Source organism: Poecilia formosa, unplaced genomic scaffold, assembly GCF_000485575.1.
Source record: "Poecilia formosa unplaced genomic scaffold, Poecilia_formosa-5.1.2 Scaffold5, whole genome shotgun sequence".
NCBI classification, from domain to species: domain Eukaryota; kingdom Metazoa; phylum Chordata; class Actinopteri; order Cyprinodontiformes; family Poeciliidae; genus Poecilia; species Poecilia formosa.
In genome coordinates, this window is record NW_006799944.1 from 5,201,994 (window position 1) to 5,224,618 (window position 22,625).

The 22,625-nt window shown below is 39.6% G+C and overlaps 3 protein-coding genes across 3 annotated transcripts; 1 reads left to right on the plus strand and 2 right to left on the minus strand.

The window, feature by feature from the left end:
* Window positions 1-581: 581 nt before the first annotated feature.
* On the minus strand, window positions 582-4,167 carry cunh5orf34 (chromosome unknown C5orf34 homolog). The gene is made up of 11 exons (XM_007564685.2): window positions 3,862-4,167; window positions 3,698-3,787; window positions 2,647-2,973; window positions 2,304-2,566; window positions 2,135-2,227; window positions 1,566-1,686; window positions 1,397-1,488; window positions 1,238-1,307; window positions 1,074-1,153; window positions 935-981; window positions 582-848 (listed from the first exon to the last, which is right to left on the minus strand). Exons 1-11 carry the CDS (start codon window positions 4,063-4,065, stop codon window positions 664-666), a joined length of 1,572 nt encoding a protein of 523 aa, XP_007564747.1. The 5' UTR covers window positions 4,066-4,167; the 3' UTR covers window positions 582-663.
* A 1,273-nt stretch (window positions 4,168-5,440) lies between these two features.
* slc7a4 (solute carrier family 7 member 4) lies at window positions 5,441-13,802 on the plus strand. Its single transcript, XM_007564696.2, has 5 exons — window positions 5,441-5,589; window positions 7,950-9,014; window positions 9,114-9,820; window positions 9,967-10,075; window positions 11,668-13,802. Exons 2-5 carry the CDS (start codon window positions 8,033-8,035, stop codon window positions 11,883-11,885), a joined length of 2,016 nt encoding a protein of 671 aa, XP_007564758.1. The 5' UTR covers window positions 5,441-5,589; window positions 7,950-8,032; the 3' UTR covers window positions 11,886-13,802.
* Window positions 13,803-14,877: 1,075 nt separating this feature from the next.
* On the minus strand, window positions 14,878-22,466 carry drc1 (dynein regulatory complex subunit 1 homolog (Chlamydomonas)). Its single transcript, XM_007565438.2, has 16 exons — window positions 21,972-22,466; window positions 21,803-21,872; window positions 20,893-21,005; window positions 20,602-20,791; window positions 20,383-20,520; window positions 19,534-19,620; window positions 19,309-19,431; window positions 18,530-18,657; window positions 18,309-18,440; window positions 17,833-18,205; window positions 17,653-17,742; window positions 17,473-17,556; window positions 17,294-17,394; window positions 16,016-16,168; window positions 15,854-15,939; window positions 14,878-14,959 (listed from the first exon to the last, which is right to left on the minus strand). The coding sequence occupies exons 2-16, from the start codon at window positions 21,857-21,859 to the stop codon at window positions 14,943-14,945; spliced, it is 1,872 nt and encodes a 623-aa protein (XP_007565500.1). The 5' UTR covers window positions 21,860-21,872; window positions 21,972-22,466; the 3' UTR covers window positions 14,878-14,942.
* Between the last annotated feature and the right edge of the window lie 159 nt (window positions 22,467-22,625).

The following is a 22,625-nucleotide window of genomic DNA, read 5'->3' on the forward strand; positions in this document are numbered from 1 at the left end:
AGTTCGATTGTATTCAGGTTATTTTACAAAGAATGGAGGAAATAAATCAGTCTGTAAAAATGTACAGCTGGATCTACCGCCAGACATACAAGCTTTTGACTACAATTGCCCTATGCTTTTTTCCATTTTAATTTTTAAAATAAAAAAAAATTATGAAAAATTCCTCCACTTCATAGTGATGCATTGTATCCCGTGTTGGTCTATTCCACATCATAACCTCCTGTTTGTAGTTTTAATGTGGAAAAAATGTACAGGGTATAAAAACTTTTTCAAGACTCAAACTTGGATAAGCTTATGGTCCACAATAATGATGAGAACAGTGACAGTTCTCATCATTATTGTGGGAATCCAAAATCATTTTTATTTGAGTTATATTTGAAGAAAAAATTTCAAGCGAATATCAAAACATCAAAACCGACTGCACTACTTATATTGCCCACTAAGCGTCACACAAACACAAAAAATCAAGAATCCTGGAACAGAAGTTGTTAGACTCCAGTTTTAGGGGCTTATTAAGATGATTAGATTGTTATATTGCTCCACCATATGTTTATTTTGACAATTAAACACAACATAACAAATTTAAAAATAAAAAATCACTTTATTTCAGACTCTATTCCAGTATATACACGTCACAGAAAAGGTGAAAATAATAAAAACTTCTCAGGTCAGCGTGTCGGCTGAGATGAGAGCATCAATTTCCTTAATGGCTTCAGAGGTTCTCCGAAGCGCTTCAGCAATGTAGTCCTCGTTTACCACTTCATCCTCCTGTGCGATCTTTGAATTTGTTCCTTCTGAGTTTCGTTGCTCACTTTCACTTCTCAGCAGGTGGTTGTTCTCCAGCAGAACTGAGCACAGAATGCTAAAGACTAAACCTCACTGCATCGTATATTTTCTCAAGCATTGCATATTATGCTCTTTGATAAAAGGATACAGTTGAAACGCTTTATCTTCTCCAGTTCTGCAGCAACAGCATCCGAACTAAAGTTGAACAGAGTGTGAAAGCAGCTGTTAAAAGAAAAGGGAGTCGCCCCTCATCCTTAAGATTAAATTATCTGAAAGACACAACTTACAGACTTCCAGCTGTCTGTGGCATCTTCACTGCGCTGGGAGGATTTTGCTTAGGTTGTATCGTTTTAGAAATATATTTGTCCTGCAAACACAGTTTTATTACAATAAACAAATTAGAAGTTTTAACAAGTGCAAGAACTGTAGATGTGAACAGATGTAGAACAACCTGTTGCAGGCAGGTGGGTATGACAGGAAACTTTAGTAAATGCTTGGCCCGGTTATAACAAACGAGAATCCTGTGAGAATCATAGGCGATGGTTAAAATCCTGGAAAAACAAAAATGGAAGTTTTATACACCAAAAAGTGGAGCGAAGTGGTATCTTACCTGCTGGCACGGCTCACGATGGAGCCCACAGGATACAACTGTCCAGGTGTACCAGGGGGAAGGCTGCTTAAATGGTACATTGTTTCTCTTCCCTGAGCAAAAGACGGCAACAATTAGGGACCTGCAACACTTTGATTTCATCACATGTTTGCATGTCATGAACTCTGACCTCCTCAGAGTGAAGCCTGGGCTTGTGATGAGTAAAATAAGAGTTTAGGACACCGTTGGAGCGGATCACTGAGCCGTCTCCTGGGGAAACCTCTACCACTGGGATTTCTCCACTCAGTATCCTACAGAGCGAACATGAGGACAGAGAGTTATTATGGAGCAAATAAATCCCACTTAAATTAGAAAGTTTTAACACAATAGCGCTGCAACTAACAATTATTTCAGTAATAAACTTATCACTTGAGAAGTTTTGTCTAAAACATATTTACAGACAAAGGTGTTTTTATTTTGAATACAAAATTTACAGATTTTCTGTACAGTTTTGGCTCAATTACTGCCCTAAACATGTCAATTGTTTCACCAAATTGCCTTTTTTAGAGTCTGCATACTCCAGTTGACAATTAAGCGATTGCTAAATTAGTTGACGATTATTTCAATAATCAGTTAATCATGATTAATCCGAGGCACTCTGATCAAAGACGTCAGGCAAATTTCCAATCTCTTTCATCTGATGTTGAGATGAAACATCAGATGAAAGTCAATGCCTTCAGGTAAACTGAGCACAATTACCTGTATGTGACTCCTTGACACCATAATATTTTTACAAGCTCCGTTGAAAGATCTGACATTTCTTCTTCAACCAGAGAGTCTTTAATCTTCCACCTAAAAAGCATAAATATTGCACTAAATTTGGAATTTAACAGAATCAATTGGTGCCCAAAATACTTAATCCACAAACCTGTGCCAGTGAGGCGATGGACATGTAAGAGGAAGAGCCTGGGGAAGCTGGGAGTCTCTGTCTGTATCATTTTTGTCAGATATGTTCATCTCGTCATCAGCTTGTCTGGATTTACTTGGTTCTTCAAATTTAGTATCTTCACTGTTAGAGAGACGGGACGTCCAGTGATGCCGAGCCAAGGAGAGAGGATAGGCCCATGTGGGATCAACGGCAAAGCAAGAGTGATGCTGTGCAACTGTGGTGGCCTGGTACATCTGTTCAGGCTGAAAGCAGAAGAGAAGTTGAACAATGATAATCGTATCAAACATGAGTTTAAAGCACAATAATATTCAAAAGGTAATACCTGTTGTTGAGTAGTGCTGGGAAGATGTGAGGAAAAAGAGTTTGTGTTAGCTGACTCCTTCCCCAGATGTCTCTGATCATTCTGACTGTTTGCTTGGTGCCGACTCTTCAGACTGCCATCAGTTTTGTTTAAACTGCACACAGTTTGGTGCTGAGGCTGACTCAGGTTACACGTGAACTCGACACCGAATTCCTCACCAGACGGCGACAACGTCAACATGGCTCTCCCCTCCTCTGACCGGACCACGATGTCGCCTCCAGGTCCAAACTCAGGCTTGTAAGATGACCACTCAGGCCATTTAACACTGGAGTCAATACTGTGGAAAGGCTGTCAAGGGAACCCCATGATGTTTAGATAATTTTGCTCAACTTAGAGGTGCATCTCAGTTCTCAAGGTACACAAGTTTAAGTATTTTATCAATTCAATTTCAAAAAAATGAAACTCAAATGTTATTTGGATGCATTACATACAGAGTGATATACTTTGAGCATCTATTTCTGTTCATTTTGACAATTATTGCTTAACTAAAGAAAAAACTTAAATTCAGCTACTATGAATATTAGAATCTTACCAATAAAAGGGCTCTTAATAGAAAGATATGTTTTATGTTTATGTTCAGAAAAGTATCATTTGCATACATGCATTTTTGATGTCTTGGTTCATAATGTTGTAAAACATTATTTGGATTCATTTTTTGTTTTGCTCATTATGCACATCAGAATATACACATTATATATATATATATATAATTTCTGAGGAAAAACCCTAAACAAATCAGATTACTACTGTACTTGAGTAATTGTTTCTTTTTAAACATAACTTTTTTTTTTTACTTCTGCTTGACTGATTTATTAAAAGGAACGTTAGCCGTACTTGAGTTTTGAGGTTATCTATCCAGTAATTGCAAATTAACAGAAGTAAATGTTTAAAATATAACACTACGTGAATCGCAATAATTTATTAGAAAAATATGAAATAAATAACTTAAAAAATATTCTAATCTATTGAAATGCATCCGTTTATATTTGAGATTGAAGTGGACTAACCATACCTTCCTGTTGTCAGCAGAGATGAACTCTCCTGGAAGGTATGGTCGACTGGCATACTTATTCCTGAACGCCAGTGCGGTTGCCATTAGCGCCTTCAAAAATAAAGTGAACCTCGTTGTAACCCCTGAGATACAAACAGAAAATAACACTTGAGTGTTTCTTCTACCTTATAAGCGCTAATAGTGAACCTGGTTCTCTGTCGGACTCGCTCCGTGGGCTGCAGAGGATGTCCGTGCGGGTCCGTGGCTTTAACTAATACAAATTCACTGCCACACGGTGACAGCTGTAAATGAGCTCCGTGTCTGTAATGAACTTCCACGGACTCGTCGTCATACATCACCATCGAGCTGACGCCCTCTGCGGTTCCCATTGTGAGGTGGTGCTTTCCTAAAACAAACTGACAACGTCCTCAGGTGGAGCCATTTGACTATTGGCGCGCTGTAAGCGAGGGAGTCATGTGACCGGAAGCATCCTCCTCAGTGGCTTACTGTAGGATTACAGCTACAGAGTGCCACCTACTGTACAAAAGACGGTACGACATCACAGCGATGTACCGTCAGCGCTTTCCCTCTTTTCATTGTCTCTTCTGTTTCTTCATCTGTTCTGTTCTTAACAGAGGCGCATTTAGTCATATTAGAGCCTAGGGTAAAACATGCGCCCATTTCCATTCTGAGTAAAACATTTGACTAATTGCTGTTTATTGGCACATTTGGGAAAAGTGGTAGAAGGCAAGTTTAAAACTTAGTTTAGGTAGTTTCTACAAAGACAGTCCTATTAAAGGTATTTAATTATTTATTATACTGGCATTATTCTTTACTCTTGCTGCTTGACTTGGTGTATAGCATTTGCTGTAGATCTGCGTCTATTTAACAAGTCACATCAGGCTAGTTTTTGGCTCTGTGTCAGCCTGGTTTTCCTCCTGTGATTATTTTCTTTTTACATTGAGTAAGGCTAGTGTTCAAAAGGAAACAACTTTTGATTCTGACTTCATTCTGGACTCTATTAATAATTAATTACCCTATTGACCATAAAGAAGGGGGTGGGATGGGATGTGAGGATGTAAGTGTGCACAGTTGTGATGGAGGAGACAGGCTTTTTTGTCCATTTAATTAAAGTGTTTCAAGGAAAAATAAAGTTGGGAATATGTTTTGCAGGTATGGTGTTCTTCTGATGACGAGTTTTTTTTATTTATTTATTTTTTACCAATATATGAAACCTTTGTCTAAATGTTCAAGAATATTTTGAAAGTGAATCCTAAGGTGTCTCAGAAAAGCTTGACATAAACTGCTTCCTCTAATAGTTTTTTTTACACTTGATTTACTCAAGATACTAGACATTATTTATATAAATATTTTGGCAGGATTCTACACTTTAGAGTGTCAGTATATTAGTTTAATTTAATTTAATTTAATTTAATTTCTATTAATCATTAAGTTGTGGCACATTTCCCCTCAATGTAGTCCTAATTTACATTGGTCAAATAATGCACCGTCTATAGATTCAATGCATTATATTTTCTATTTCAGTTGCTTTTTATAAATTGAACCACTTCTACTAATATAAGCCATGTTTATTATATTGTTACATCTATTTGTAAGGTTTAAATATGTATCAGTAAGGGCCCGAATGCCGTGAATGTTGGTTCTCTTTAATATGGGTGGGGCACAGTTGGGAAGCACTCCCGTTGATCTGTTAAAAAAAAAAAAAAAAAAAAAAAAAAAAAAAAAAAAGGTGCCTGTCCCTTTAAGAAGCAGCGCAGGCAGCGCTCGTTGTGGTTTTATTCCACAGCGGTGCACCTTCTGCTCCATCACCAGACGATGCGCCCGAGTAACTTCGGAGAGACAGAGCTGCGTTCAGGAGTCGCAGCAACGATGGCAGGCTCAAAGCAACAAGGGTATGCATGTCTGTGTTTCTGCTGATGCTTCTCCTTGTTTGTCTTCTTATGAAAATAGGGGGAGCGGGTGGGAATCAAACAAACAGTCACACCTGACTCATGTATGGAAAGCAGCGCGGAACAGAAAAGAGCTAGTGAGGTTCACTTTGCGCTCTTTTCCATTTTGTTATAAATTTTTAATGTGGCATTTAAAACAAAGCTTGTTTCATTCGCTGTAGTGTGGCGCATCTTTTAGCCAAGGAAGGACGTTGATAGACGTAATTTCACGACGCACTGCCACTTTATGACAGCGCTCCTGTTTCTCGTCGGGAATAAAGCGTTACGTAATTATCAGGGAGGCATCCTGCTGTCGCCATATGTTTATCGAGGCCAGAAATCCGATGATGTTCCGATGTTGATGCTGGAGGTTTGACGCAAGCGGACGAATAATCCTTATTGGTACTAATGCAAGGAATAAACATACTAAGCAAAGAGGGAAAATCTAATTTATATCGTCATCGTTTCACACCTGACCGATGCCTTTTAGGTGACGTGGACCGGCGAGAGAAGTGCAAGAGTCTGTATCCGCTGTGTGTCCCTCTGTTTTCAACACATACAGGAAAGGCGGAAATAAAACAATACACGTATAAAATCCATGATAATAACAGCGGCGCTTCTGATATAAACAAGTACACTTGGGGCCATTGTTTCGACAGAATAAAAATATCATGTATTGAAGGCGTATAGCTGTTAAGTTCATAATGCACCTGGCTACCCATGAGTGTTGTTGACTTTACATTTAATTTACACAGACATATTTTTTTTTTAGCATTTTGCTGCTGATATTTATTCACTAAGTGAACAGAAAATTTACTCCTCACAATGTATGTTATCTTTGTCTATAGGGGCTTTGATCCAGAACAGAGATTAGAACATATTTAAGAATCCAGAAAAACTACCTTAGCAACTACTTTAGACTCCTATTCTTCCAACCCAGAAAAGAAATTAGACCAGAGGATGCTTACTTATACTTATCTAGCAACCCTGAAGAGGAGTATCTAGTATTTAGAAACTGTGGAGTACTCACTATTTAGACGCAGAGACCAGAAGCCCAGATGACACTTTTGGATCAACATTGTTAGACTACTTTTTAGACTCCTGTTCTCCCAACCCAGAAATGGAATTAGACCAGAGGATATTTAGCAACCCTGAACAGGAGCACCTTTAGATCAACGTTAGATTATTTTTCTTCTTTTGCTCTTTCCTTTGGTCTGTTATTTTTGTTTGTATTTTCTTTTAATTCCTGTAAAGCACTTTGTATTGCCTTGTTGCTGAAAATGTACTATATAAATAAAATTACCTTTACTTTTTACCTTTTTTTTTTTTTGGATCTGACCTTTGAGGCTGATCATGCCCCTATGAGCAGCTGACAGTCCCTGGGTGAAAAACTTGCTTAACAATGCTTTGTCTTTAAAGACCTTTTAAGATGAGCTAATGTTTTCAAACAACAGCTACACCCCCAACAGGAATTCATGTTTTTTATGATCACATGCACTGACTGCAAACACCATTACTGCACTAGTAAATTCACCCAATAAGAAAATGCCTCTTAAATCCCAGATTTGTCTCCAAATGTTACATCATGTAACTTGGAGTTTACATTCCTTGTGCATGTGTGGGTTCTCTCCAGGCACTCCAGCTTCCTCCCTTGATCCAAAAACTCCAGAATCGGACTTTATTGTTATTATACAGAAGCACAGCGGAATTTCATTTCATTACAACCTGTCCAGGACAGGTGCCTGAGGTTGCAGCTGTCATGACTGTTAATATGACTGTTAAATGGTGTCTCTAAATTGTCCTGGTGTGTGTCTGTGTGCATGGTTGTTTGTCCTTTGTGTATGTCACCCTGTGCAGCCTGTGGTATACCTCGCCTTTTGCTCAATGGGTGCTGGGGACGGCCACCAGCCCACCTGCGATCCTGCAAGGACAAAATTTGTTGCTTTTGCATGGCATTCAAATTAAAAGCTAATATCAGAATGAAAGCTGCATATTAGCGTTTTCATGGTGAATTCGAGGATCATCCATATGGAATAAATGGTCATTTTAAACTGTTGCCATTTGTTGTCTCTCTAAAAACAATCTAGGTAAATTTATTGCTTGGGAACAATGATACTTTCCAAAGTTGTGAAAACGGGGACCGTATTTAGCGATGCGAAGACGATATTTTGACTAAAAACAAAAAATCGGCACAGTTTACATTTCAAAAGCTTTCTTTATATTTTCTTGATCTTGATCCTAAAGTGGAGCATACAGTTTTGCCCTGACAACATAGACCGTCCACTCTTTTTGGTTCTAATGTGTGAATTTCTTTCGTCTTGCAGGTCATCTTCATAAGTAGTTAATGGATCCAGTCTGAAAGCTACAACACCCACCCCACTCCACTGACCTGTCTAACACTGTAGCCATGGCAACTTGTTCGACGGGCTGTGCGCCAGCTGTGCGCCTTTGTCAAAGGCTGAACCGGCTCAAGACACTCGACGGTGACATGATGGCGACTTCCCTGAAGCGCTGCCTTTCCACGCTGGACCTGACTCTGATGGGTGTCGGTGGCATGGTTGGCTCTGGCCTTTATGTCCTGACGGGAACGGTGGCTAAAGACACGGCAGGACCAGCTGTCATCATATCCTTTGTTTTTGCAGGTATCGCTTCTCTTCTGGCTGCCTTCTGTTATGCAGAGTTTGGAGCGCGCATCCCTAAAACAGGATCTGCATATATGTTTACCTATGTGTCAGTGGGAGAAATGTGGGCCTTTCTCATTGGCTGGAATGTCATTCTGGAAAATATGATTGGCGGTGCTGCAGTAGCACGGGCCTGGAGTGGCTATCTAGACTCAATTTTTAACCACGCTATCCAGAACTTCACTGAAACGCACATCATGCAGTGGAATGTGCCCTTCCTTGCCCACTACCCTGACCTCCTGGCTGCAGGAATCCTTGTATTTGCCTCTGTCTTCATTTCCTTCGGAGTTCAAGTGTCGTCTTATCTGAACCACATCTTCTCCACCATCAGCATGGGTGTCATTGCTTTCATCTTGGTCTTCGGCTTTGTGCTTGCCGACCCTGCCAACTGGAGCCAGGAGCAAGGTGGCTTTGCGCCTTACGGGATGTCAGGGATCCTGGCAGGTTCAGCCACATGCTTCTATGCTTTCGTGGGCTTTGATGTGATTGCTTCCTCCAGCGAAGAGGCAAAGAATCCTCAGAAGGCTGTTCCCATTGCCACTGCTATCTCTCTTGGACTTGCGGCGACAGCCTACATCCTGGTCTCCTGCGTGCTCACATTGATTGTACCCTGGCGTACCCTGGACCCTAACTCAGCCCTGGCAGACGCGTTCTTTCGCCGTGGCTACAGTTGGGCAGGAATTGTTGTGGCTGTGGGATCCATCTGTGGTGAGTATCAGCATTTGCAAAGAAAGTACAATATGAATATGCAATATACTTTTCAGTGCTGTATTTTGACAAATACTATTTTTTTTTCTTTTTTATTAGCCATGAACACTGTGCTTCTCTGCAATCTCTTCTCCCTTCCTCGGATTGTGTACGCCATGGCAGAGGACGGATTGTTCTTCTCCATTTTCGCCAGGGTCAATCCCGTCACCAAAGTTCCCGTCAATGCCATTCTGGTGTTTGGAATCCTTATGGCTTGCATGGCTTTGATCTTTGACCTGGAGGCGTTGGTTCAGTTCTTGTCTATTGGGACTCTCCTTGCGTACACCTTCGTGGCAGCGAGTGTTATCGTGCTCCGCTTCCAACCAGAGAAGAACAACTCCAAAGACACCACCACCACATCTCCCAACGTCAACGCAGAGGTGTCCCCTGCCCCCTCAGAGTCACAGACCATAACCGAAGACAGCGAGGAGCCCAAGCAGTACGAGTCCTTCTCCGACAAACTCCAGCTGGTGGAGAGGCAGAGGACGAGAGAGCGGCGTGGGGTGGGGCACCTGAAGGCCTACTGGGAACCCTACTTGGACAGGCTGCTGGGAGACTGTGAACCAGGCGAAGTGGTGGCTTTCTGTGTGATGACCCTGATTGTGAGCTCAGTTTCCCTCTGTGCTGTGCTGGAGTTTGGAAATGAACAGCTACAGTTCCCAGTCTGGTGTTTCACAATGCTTCTGGTAATTTTTACCTTAGCTTACGTTCTTAGCCTGGCACTTATATGGATTCATGAGCCGCAAAGAAACAACCAAACATTCCAGGTGAGCTTTCATACATGCTGTATATTAAATTCAGCATGCAAGACATGCTGAACATATAGTATATGTTGCCTATTACTATAAGGCAACATATAGTGAAACTGTATTCCCTATGACCAGAGAATGAGATCAGTTTTCTTGTTGCATAGGTACCTTTGGTTCCACTGACTCCTGGTGCCAGTATTCTCTTCAACGTATTCCTGATGATGAAGCTAAGCCTCCTGACCTGGATTCGATTTACAGTGTGGATTGCTATAGGTAAAATAACATCAGCGTCAAATGCTGCAAAGAATGTTCAAACGTCATATTTAAAATGTACTCTTTAAATGTTTGAGAACGTTTGGTATCATGATAACGTTGTTTTTAGATAATTATATAAAAATGTGTGATAAATAAGCTTACTGTTGCTGTTTCAAATAACTATTACTAATGCAGAATAAAAAATGTAACATTGATTGCTATTTTTTTAATTATCTATAAAATGTGTTCACTATTGATTTAAATATAAAACTAAATCAATCAAAACAAGACTTACCTGCTAAATTTGTCTTTTTGCTTTATATGCTGATTTATACAGAATTTTCAACCTTTTTTTCATTCTTGTTTTTATCAACAGACATAATTATAAGCAAGCTGATATTGGCTAATAATCTCTACCCGAGACTGTGGTGTTTCAGCTGCGTAGTAGACTATGTGCTAGCCTGCAGCAGGATTGTTACCTCACTAGGAATGATGGTTATCACTCCATTACTTTTCACACAATGTTTTTCAGAAATTTATATATTTCCAAGCAGCAGGCATATTTGTATTTATTTTTAGCGGGAGAAAAGTATAGCATCCCTGTCAGGGACCAGGAGTGTGCCACAATAGTTGGGTGAGAAGCAACATTATGTTACTCTGCTCCATACAGGAAACTCTGGTCATTATCTGGCATCATATTGCAATACTTGTAAACTACAGGAACATTAGAACGTAAAATCTGAAACTGAAAGAACAAAAACAATGACGTGCAATCATTGGTTACTAAATCAATTTACTGTCTGTGATGTGCTCTCAACTGTCTCCCTTCACAAATACTGAACCTCACTCGCGTGTTAGCATATTGTGATGTGGCTCTTATCTCCAGAAAGCAGTGTCATAAAACCTCCACCGTCTGTGATCAGTGAACTTGATGCGCTTAATGGTTACACGAACAGATTGCACAAAGATTTTTTTATACTTAAAGGAAACAGAGAATATTTTCCTTTTGAGGGCAGTCTTGTGTGAACATAGACGATGATCAGACGGAGTTAATGGCCCAATAGTGGGTCGAGAGTCACTGCAGAAAGATGATTAACTACATTTGCTTAAAAGCTTCGTCAACATGGTCAACTCATATGGTTGAAAACCTCTTCTTTTTGACTATTTCACATTACTGTGAAATAATTTACATTTGCAAGTAATTAGAACCAAAATGTGGTGCCTTTCTGTGTACCACTAAAGCCTGTCCAAGTACCATAAACCAGAACTTACACAAGTTACAGATGGTCCTGTTTATTCCTAATGTACAGATAAAACTATTAAGAAAAGTTAATGGAGAATTTGCAAATGTTAGCATGTTAGACATTTGTTAAATTGGCATTGTTGAGCAAGTTAGCTTGTGTTTTTTGCTTTTTATTTGACATTTTAAGAAGATTAGGTTCTTATCAACATTGCGATGGCATCAGTAGCAGCATATTTACTTATTCATTTAACACCTAAGAAATTCCAGATGGCAACACAACAATCACGTCCAAAGTTGTCTGTCTTCAAACCTGTGCTCAGTGTTCTCATGACTTCCAGTGACGTGTCTCCCACTGCCCTGTTCCCAGGTCTCCTTGTGTATTTTGGCTACGGGATCTGGCACAGCAAAGAGGGACTGAGGGAGCTGCAGCCCAAAGACATGGCCGCCCGCTATGTGGTGCTACCCAGCGGCAGCCTGGTGGAAACAGTGCAGTCCGTTCAGCCCGACGGCCAAGTGGTCACCTCAGCGCACCAAATCAGCTCTTCTGCTGCCCCGACAGCCGCCGAGGCTGCTGGGAAGAGATAATGTGTGACCATTCTGAGTCATCATCACTACTGCCTGGTTTTTGTCTGTTGTCTCCCACACATACTGTATTATTAGTGTACTTTCTGTGTCTCTCTCCCTGTATCGCTCAACAGTCTGTACTCATTACTCTGCTAACGTATCTACAAGATAGGATGGGAGGCACTGTCTTTTTGTTGAGCACATTTATATATGTTATAAGAATCAAACATGCACTATAGATATTTATCACTGCCCTGGAAACATAACATGCTTTTTTTTTTTTTTGTCTTGCAGCCTTGCCGGCTTTGTCGAGATCCGTGTTCATCCTGTGTTTGCGTTGTTACTAAGGAGTTTTAATTTTCACGTTTCAGCTTTTAAGAGTGGAGCTGGGAATTTAGGCATATTTCAAAGGAATAAAAACATTCAGAAGAAATGTATGAGTTGTGCTTATAAGCTGTAGCCCTCTCTTGGAAGAGTACAGTTTCACATCTGATTTTCTTGCTTTCCAGCCTAACTTACAAACCAGTTTGTGTATAACTACGAGCAACGCATATGAAATCTAAATGTTAGCTCTTTTACTTGATATGTTCTTTCTACTGCATACCGTAGATGAAAGGAATAATTCATAATTTACAATTTTTTTAAAATGTTTTTTTTCTTTTGTTATTTTGGCAAAGAACTGCATAATTTGACTTTTGTTCCCCCCCTCCCAATTTCCATACATGCTGCATAAATATGTTTAAATATTTCTCATTTAAATAATGTATGCCCTCTTAACACTCCCGTAGGCATAAAGGAGTTTCTCATTATTTATCTCCTAGTCTATAAAATCTAATGTATACTTATTTTTCTATAAACACCATTCCGATTTTTAACTGTTTCAATATTACCTGTTTGTATCTTCATTCATCACTACTCCTGCATCATATGCTTTACTTACACTTGTGGCTTCATTAGTCTCTATAAGATATTTACTTTTAAATTGCCTGGACTCTTCCATTTCTTCCTTAATTTTTTAAATCTCATCCCATGACCCTCTCTTGTGTCCCTGATCCCCAGCATGTGATCAGCCTTTCTCCCAGCCATCCCTCTCCACACTGCAGCCTTTTCTTCTTCTTGTTATCTAATTGGCCCAGCATTGTTTGTCAAAGCCCATAAAACTGAGATCATGTCTCCATGTTCTATGAGTGCACGGACAAGCACAAAGTTATTCACAGGGATCCCTTACGCATAAATATTGGTAGGCGGGCATTATGCCCCCGTTCTGTCTCCGTAATCCGTCAGATTTGCAGTAGTCCCTGTTGCCGGTCTGCATCCTGACCCAGATAAGTAAAAGCCGTAGATGTGAGAACAATCCCGTGACACGGAGACAACATTCCCTTTACTTTTGCACTTGTGGACATCGATTTGACGTCACATCACATATGTAGAAGCACCAAAAAAAGATGTCAGCTCTATTGTTATTGATTTCTCTTTGCTTTTGCATGTTACAATAGAAACCAATGGCCTTAAACATGTTACACATCTTATCTCCAAAGCTGATTTACTTGTTTATTTATTTGCCTGATGGATAAAGAACCATATCTAATCGTCATTCGTTCATTCAACTAAAGAATCCAAATATAGATTGTAGAAAGCATTTTGGTGTAAGAATTTTATACAACTTTGCACAGATTTGTCCGGTAGTTTTGTTTCGTAGCTAATGCTTTTGGTGTTAGCGTTAGTGACGATATATTTATACTGTGGTGCTTTTTTTAAGCTGAACATTATCACGACTCTTTCTCTCCTTCTGTGCCCCGATGCACAAATATCAGCGACTAGACTTTTCTTACGCCTAAATGTCATTGTACTCTGCATAAGCACATGAAAATCACAGATTCCTGTCATGTTTGTTTGTGTAAAATGCAAAAAGGACAAAAAATAAATAAATGTTTTGAAGCAGCATTAAAAAACCACTGGTGCATTATTAATAGATGAGAATAAAAATTTACATCATATCGATTGATCGCATAATTTACATAACAAGAGTTGCTATGTGTTCCCGGTTTGTTTCAAGTCATTCACAGGACATAAGATCAAGACTTCAGTGAACATATTTATTTGGATAATAACGAGGAGCAAGTAAGGAACCTTGAAGAGTTATTTATAATCTTTGTAACTTTTTTCTTACCACTCTTCAAGAGATTTGTGGAGTGCAATGATTGTATTTTTCCATAAGCAGATCCTCCAACCTGAGCTAGGAATCTCTGCAGCTCCTCCATGCTCCCACATGCTAAAGTCATAGAACATATTTGACCTCAAGGTATAGCATGAAAATTCAAAGTTTAAAAATCTTCAGCTTATCCAAAGAAAATGTAAAGGCAGTATCTTTTTTGCAACACCATCTGCTACGTGTGAAGTTGATATTTTCCCAGTAAGAACGTAATCAGAGGTTAATATGAAAGGAGACCAGAATGCAGGACACAAGCACTGAGGCATCATGGAAACACATTACCATGGAAACTAGCACTTGCTACTCTTTACCGACAGCAGTGAAACAGACAACTGCGTCTTACGTCTTTGTGTGACACTCAAGGTTGAGTGAGCTGCTATGTATTCAGAACCACGTGATTCATCCGCGCTGCAGGCCGTTCTTTCACACACATGCAGGTTTGTTTGAGAAACTGATCACATGACCTGAAAGCCGATACTTGCCATCCGTGACTGTCCCCGTTTAGTAGCATTAACACAATGCATTATGAATGGATTGTCTGCTTGAACGCATTCACACTTTTGGGGTTTGATTTTTTTTTGTTTTTTGTTTCTGCATCTTGAAATAAGAAAACAGAATTGATTTCTATTAGTGTCTTGACATCTCAGAGCTCAGCCACAAGCGATTTAACACAACAAGGTCGAACCACCACTTGCATCTTCCTTGTTATTCTTTAAACATAGCATATTGTGTGGAAGGCTGAAGACGAGACCTTTTTTACCTTCTTCATGTAGTTGAGATGTCAGAAAAACAACACAAAGCATCAGTTAATAAGTCCTTTATTTTAATATAAGCTTCACGGCAATGCACCACTCATGTCGATTATGTCATTTCCTCAGGTAATCTGTGAGAGAACATGCACAGGGTCAGTGGAGGGCATTAAAACGGCATGCTTTAAATATCTTAAAGCACTTTCGACAAGGGATGTCTCAATCCAATCTCAAATACTGCAATAGGGCCTTAGTTACACCCTTTTTAAAAGGGTCGTTATGGGAGGTTAGCAGACTGCCAGGAACGACAGTGATGTTAGGATTGTTACTTCTGCTTTTTGAGCTTTTTTTTTAATGTAATCTGTTTGGGTTTCTACTAAAACAAAGAGTTTATTGAAACAAATTAGCCAACAATTATTGTATACCAAATGGTTTTTTACCGAATCAGCATTGGTCACACTGAAACTGCGGTGATGACATATTGTTCAATCTTAGGTTTTTTTTGTACATTATAAATCAAATGAAGAACATTAAGTCACATGGATTGTTTTTAATTCAGAGTGAAAGATTGATAAACTTTTTTTTTTAATAAAACTACTCATAAACACCAAGAAACAGTCACACGATTAACAAAAGAAGATGCAGAGCTGTCATTTTAAATTTAATATAACCCCATTGTCCTGAAATTAATCATCCTTGAATCGAAAATATTGAAATTTTGTAGGCGAACCAAATGTTTCATTCTAATTGTGTCTCTGATCGTTTGTAGAATGCAATAACTTCTTTGTTTATGGTCAGAAACATTATTCCTCACTTGTGTTACAAAGAAATCAAGTAAACTCTTATTCTCCCATCACCGCCAAAGCTGAATATTAAACTCCTTACAGTTTGATTTAAATGTGAATTCACATCCACATGTCAGTATAGCTGGGTGGGGGCAATGTTTCAACCTTTAAGGCGGTGCTAAAAACAGACTAAACAAGCACGTCCTCCTGGAGGTGAAGTATAATAAACAGCAGCAGACATACTGTCGATTTCCAAGCGCAGCTCTGTGTTCTCGTCCTTCAGACGCTCCTGCTCCTGGGTTAGCTGAGAGACGTCTGTCAACACACCGCTAGAAAACACAAAAACACATCCCCGCAAAATTCTTCGTTATGAAGACATGTTTTCTACCTGCACAAGCCACTTACTGGTACTGCTTTAGCATTCTCAACGTGGAATCCCACAGTTTAACTCTGTCCTCTGGGATGATGTTGCCTAGGCTATTCCAATACGCTTCATCCCCGGAAGAATCCCGCGCGTGTGCGAGCCACAGTCTGGAAAGTTCCTGGGCTGAGCTCGTCCTAAAAGAAACCATGAAGATGACGGCACTGGATGTTGTTGATGAGGCAAAACAGAGATTTCATCTAACAGTCATAAAAAGATGAGGGTTTCCAAAGCAGTTTATGGCTGCAGAGCATACAAGCTCATCAGGCGTGAACTTTTATACACGTTTAACTATGTTCATCAAATCTTTTTTTTTAAAAATGGTCCAGCTGGATGCAATCTGGTCAAAGTGGCATCTTACACTACACAGATTGCATTCCTGAGTCTTTAAGATGTGGATGCTTTTATGGCCGTTCTATGTTCAAACGTTGCTCGTTTTGATCCCTGTCAATACACAGCAGATGTCCTTTAAATATTATCTCATTTGCAATGTTTGGAAATTCAGGATGTTTCCAAAATAGTCATTTGTAATAAAGTCCAAACTAGAAATAGTGATTTATGTAAGCTTGTCTCTTTGTTCAGTAGGTTGATTACATGTTCGAATCTGAAAATACTGCTTTAGCTGCAAAAATAGTTTTCTTCTCTTTTCTTTTTTTCTCGTTGAGATTAAACAGTGCAACATAACAATAACAGATTCCATTCTTTTCCTAACTGGCTGTGCAATGCGACAATCCATCTCTGACTGACTGCTGAGTGCTGGTAACGTCTCGACTCCCAGAGTGCAGCAACCCCGCTACTAAAACGCAAGAACACATATTAGTCCTGGCTTCTCTCCGTACTGGCTTTCAGTGTTCTTTAGTAAAACAAAATTAAAGCTTTTTTTATTTGCCTTTAAAGTTTTCCATGTGCTCCTTCACACTCCAGTCAGAGGACTCTCTTCAACCAAACAATTTATCTTAGATTGTCCAAGATCTAACCTGAAATATGAAAGTATTTAAGTAATAGTGCAGAATTGTAAAGAGATGAACTGCTTAGAAAAAGTCTGATTGGAATAACTTTTTGTTTTTTTTAAATGTGACTCAACGTTTTAAAAATGTCAGTCATTTTTGCTGCAGCTAACGATCCAGATCGTTTTCTTACAAACAGCTCCCTAATATTGAAAGAGTTACTCCTTCAGTTGGAACTTCGACAGACACGGACTGATCGATTTCTAATATGTTAAAACAGTTTAGCACAGCTCCACGTTGCTACAGCGTTCTTACCTGAAACTTTGTTGCTCAAGAAAGCTTTTCAGAGCACGAAGGACATGGTTGGGGTGGATGAGATCCAACGAAGTGCTTGTCACGCTGGCACTATGTGAATCCTGGGAGAATCAACAGATAGTTTTCAGCAAGGCCGATGCTGCAGAAAACCCACACAGAGCTCTTCGTCTGCCACTCACCCCGGTCTGCTCATTCTGCTGATCCGTGTAACTCACCAGGAAATCCATCAACTTAGGCAAATCCCTTTCGTCAATACCCAAAGTCTAGAATAGAAGACGGCATGTCTTCTTGTTCACGTTTTGTGCCAGGCTGGAATATTTGTGCTGAAAGTGATTTGAAGCAGCCGAATGTGCGCTTACGTAAAGGATGGATCCCAGCTTTACTCCGGTCTGTTCCTGGGTCACCAGAGGAGCCAGCAGCTTCAGGATCTTGGCTTCAATCAAGAAGTCCTGGTTGGGAAAACCGGGAAAATGTACGGCTCAACGTGTCTGTGTTTTGCTTTTTTTTTTGCCATCATAAAAACTGAATTGGTAACCAACCGTTTCGTCACACAGCAGCTCCCTCAGTTCTTCCTGCGTCTCCTCGTCCAGCTTCTCGCCCTCGGGGCTGCTGTCGATGAACGCTAATTCCTCTTCCGTGCTCTCTGTCGTATCCAGAATCTCGGTGTGAGATTCAGCCGGACTCTCCACCGGTGGAAACTGTGTCTGGACTATCTCTGTTCTCGTCTTCCAGGGCCGGAAGGGACTGGAGAGCAGCAGTTGGTTCAAATCCGGCTGCTGCTCGGGTGAACCGTAGAGCTGCTGGGAGATCACCGAGTCTATGGCCAAAGCTCTCTGTGCTAAGTGCTTTACTTCTTCTTCAATCATCAGCCACACCTCCTCAAAACGTTTTGCGTCAGTAATAGCAAAATGCCTACACGTGGAAACAAACGCAGTCAAAACAACAACAACAACAACAACAAAACAGGTCTCTAGAGGCAGAGCGGCACTCGTTTGAAACGGGAAATCTGACTCACTTGACTTGGTTTTTAATGCGTTCGTGCTTCTGGGTGTAGTGTGAATAATCTGTCAAAGCAATGCTCTGCTTTGCAAATTTTTTCTGGTGGTCGATGTAGATGTTCTTCAGCTTTTCTATCTCTCTCGCCTCCCTGGAAACACAAACCAGTCAACGTTGCACCCGCTGCTCTCTTGCAGCGGGTACAACGTAGGTTTCGGCATGTGAGAGGAGCCGTGCTACCTGGTGATCCTGCCTTTGATACTTCTGAATGTGGTAAGAAGTATTTCTTCCTTTTCCATGTACAAGTGTCTTTTCATCTTCAGGGGTAAGTTGCTGTTCTGGACTTTTTTCTGTTCTCTCTCTTGGGCCTGCAAAGCAAAGAAGAGGACCGCTTAAGCCACAAGTCAAGTCGTAAAAACCTTCTCGCCTCTTACAGGTTAGCAAGGTTTTTCACCTTAAGTCCGTTGATTGCTATTAAATTATTTCCTGACGCTACCGGCGACCAGCTCCTACTGGCATTCAGTTTCAAGGGAAATGTCAATATTGTGATTTTTTTTAAGCACATATGTATTAATGTTTGACAAATCTCATTGTTGCTCCTCTTTTTCAGTTTAAATTTTTTAGATTAAAATTCAAAAATACTTAATCCCAAAGTTAAATTAAAGGTTGCAACTCATATCATCCAAGAATCTTCAAAGTTGTTGTGGATATAGTGATGGCTGTCAGCAGGTAGGATCTCCTGTAGCAGCCAAACATCCAACGTCTCAACCCAAACAAATTATGAACAAAAGTCAACAAAAGCAACAAATCAGAACTAACATAACAGAGCTACTCCAACATATTGCCACCACAAGTAGGGAAGTTCTGGAATGAGTGGAAAATATTGCAAATGGTGAAATAAGATGGCTCCGTGGTTATGGAAGTAAATGTATACCTTCAGATTGATTTTTGATAGATTTTGGAATAATAACAAATGCAACAAGCAAGACCCTTTGGCACTCTTCTATCTTCCCACATACCAGAATTCTCAAGCATCTCTCATAATCCAAGGCGTTGAAGACGTGATTGCTCTCTTGACCGATCTCGTGAACCTCTCTCTTGTATTCCTCCAATTTCTTTCTCCTCTCATCTAGCCTCTCGAGCTGCAATGGGAGTCATTCAGTGGTTCATTTAATGAAGGGAAATGAAAATGTTGGACTTTCGTGTACGTGTGTGCTTCATCTCAGAAGTGCAGTCATCCTGACCTCTTCGTCCCAAAGTTTCTTCAGTTCTCGATCCAGTTCTTCTTTGTCTTTTGTAAGCAGGATGCTTATTTCCTGCCGATGACGACTCTGCACAAACAATCACCCCAGCGATAGTTAGTGAAATTTACATTCTGGGGAGTTTACATCTAGACATTCGTCATGGGAATGAATAAATTTTTGACTCGGACAACATTTTTTTTTTCTATGATTTTAAAAAACAAAACCCCTGTGCACAAGTTTGACTTTATTTTTGATTGTAATTTTAAACACATAGATGGTTTGACACATAAATATACTCCTTCTCTTTATTATTGTCCTTCGACAAAATGCACCTCAACGATGTTCTCTTTTCCAGCCACTAACAAGGTTTTGGAATAATTCTGGTCGTATTTCACCAGTCATACTGGCAAAAATGTCTAAATTAGTTTAAACTGCTTCCATGGCATACATCCTGATTCAAAGCTAAGTGACAACATTTTAAACGGGCATTAATAAGGGGATTACGACGGCCCTTCCACAAATTTGACAGTTAACATTAAGCTTCAAGAATGTCCTTCTCAAAGTCCTGTCTTCAGTTAACTTTTGCTTAGAAGCAGATCTATGATATGTAGATAAAGAGTAGTGAAATACCCAGCCGAAATGATCCCAGAAATTTGCTAATAGCTAAAAGAAAAAAAAAACACAAGCCATGAATAATATTACATTCATGCTCAAATAAGAGTGTATATAAACATTTCTGTGGAATTGTAGAAAAAAAAAAAACTTGGAACAAATATAGATGCCCGTGGCAGATTCAGGAGCTTTCACCAAACCATTCGAAGCTGGGCCTCTGTCAGAACTGGGTCCCACCTCAATCTGGGCAAGCTCCTCCCGGTAGACTTTGGTCATAAGCTTAATTTGCTCCTCCATCCGTGCAATCATCACATTAACCTCCTCTGCATTCTTCCTCAAGGTGCTCGCATAGTTATCATCTTGGAGCTTGAGCGCCTGTTCACCACAAAATGATCGAGCTCATGAATTTGGAAAAAAAACTAAACAAAATAAAACATAAGAACTGAATGGAGTTACCTGCAGAAGCTCATTTATGATGGCTTTCTTATCATTTATAATAGTGGAATAAAGCTCCTGCTGCTTCTTTAATGCCTTCTGCAGGTCTTCAGAGACCCCCTTCTGATTTATAAAGTTCTCAAATTGTCTTCTCAGTATTTCATCAGATTTTTCCTGGCTTGAGATTAAATCATTTTCCAGCATCGCAGCTCTGATTGACAAAAAAAACCAACCACAATAATGGTTTGTGTGGTGATTTAACCTTGAGATACTAACTTTAACCTACCTGCTGAATAAATGTAAAATAGCTACCTCTTTGCTTGAGCTTTGCCCCGCAGTGTCCTCTGCAGCACCATTTTGGCGTCGCATGCAATTTGGGTGTTTGTCACTATCGTACTCAGATCTTTCTGCAGAAGTTTTATCCTCTAAAAATAACAATGTTAGTTTTACAGTAAGGCATGAGATATTGGCTCTCAAAAATTCAACCAAAACAAACTGAAAGACAATAAAGCAGAGTAAGTTTAGACAATAAACATGTAACAGTGTATTTCTTTACAGCTACTGCTGATTATTTGTATGAAATCAACACAGTGAAAGAACTGCCAAAAAGGAACATGCAACATATCTGAAAGCAGCAATAATGTCACTGTAAGATAATTTTCAGATATACTAAGTAAAATATTTAAAATTTCTTCTTAGAAGACTTAAAATAGATATTTGCAAAGCAGCTCACTGAGTGACCACTGCAACAGGGCAAATTACTGTATTTGCCCTGTTGCAGTGGTCACTTGATGGAGACAGATAGTGTTGGAATGTTCATCTCCATAAGGTAATGAGGCTGAAAACTGATCAGTGAGCAACAGCACTTTATGCCTTTTTTCAAAACACTTTTTTTTAGTACTAGTGACCTTTGTTTGCTGAATGTTGCAATGTTGTTGCCAAATAGTGAGATCCTGTTGTCAAATAGTGTGATGCTGTTGCCAAATAGTGACATCCTGCTGTCAAATAGAGTGATGCTGTTGCCAAATAGTGAGGTCCTGTTGCCAAATAGTGAGACACTATTGCCAAATAGTGAACTTCTGTTGCCAAGTAGTGAGATACCGTTGCCAAGTGAGATACTGCTGCAGAATAAAACATTATGTGACCATAGCTCCAAGCAGTATAAAGTAAAAAAATAAAAATAAAAAATCATACAGAAAACTAATGGGTTAAAAATGTAGACCTGTTCACTTTCTCTCTCCTGCTCCTCTTTTGATTTACTTTCCTCTTTACCCTCCATCTTGAAGATTTGCCTGTAAGAAAAAATATTTTTGAAAAATTTCACCGTTCGACCGAACATTAACAATTTCGGGATCAAAGGAAACAACTTCAGTTTTATATATTCAGTTTACCTGCTCGCTGCTTTTCCGCCGAACTACACAGGGAGCTCTTGTACCTCTTTAAGGTTTAAAATAATTTCCTCCTTATTCACAACACGTCAAGTGAAATCTACTGGAAAAAAATGTAAGCAGTTCTAATAGAAACGAACAGCTCGTTTGTTTGCAAACTGTTTCTATGGCGACAGAGGTATCGAACTGCGTCAAGTGCTGCATTTAAAGGCCCTCGTAAATGTGCAAGAATGTTGATATCACAAGTCCCATCCCTTTCTGTTATAGCAGGCAGGTCCTTCTCTGATATATTCAGGATTGCTGCTTTTGTGTGAACTCCGACACCTGAATTAGTATGTGGAAATGATTTCGCAGACTAATTCACTATCTTCTACCTGTTTTCAAACCTGTTCCGACTTCTGCGGCATTTTTTTTATGTTTTGAGACGTGGGAAATGGGAATCCCTTCTTCAGCAATTCAAAAGTACCATTGTTTATTTTTATTTATTTTATCATTTACAGTCAGGGTCTGTCTGTTTCCCCCTTAAATAACTAAGACAACGAAGTACAACTCAAAAGACATTTAAACTTTTGAAAACGTGAAAAATAAAAATTGTTGTGTTATAATTTTGAGTTTTAAAGGAATATTTTTCACTGCAAAAGAAATGTGGTCGACGTA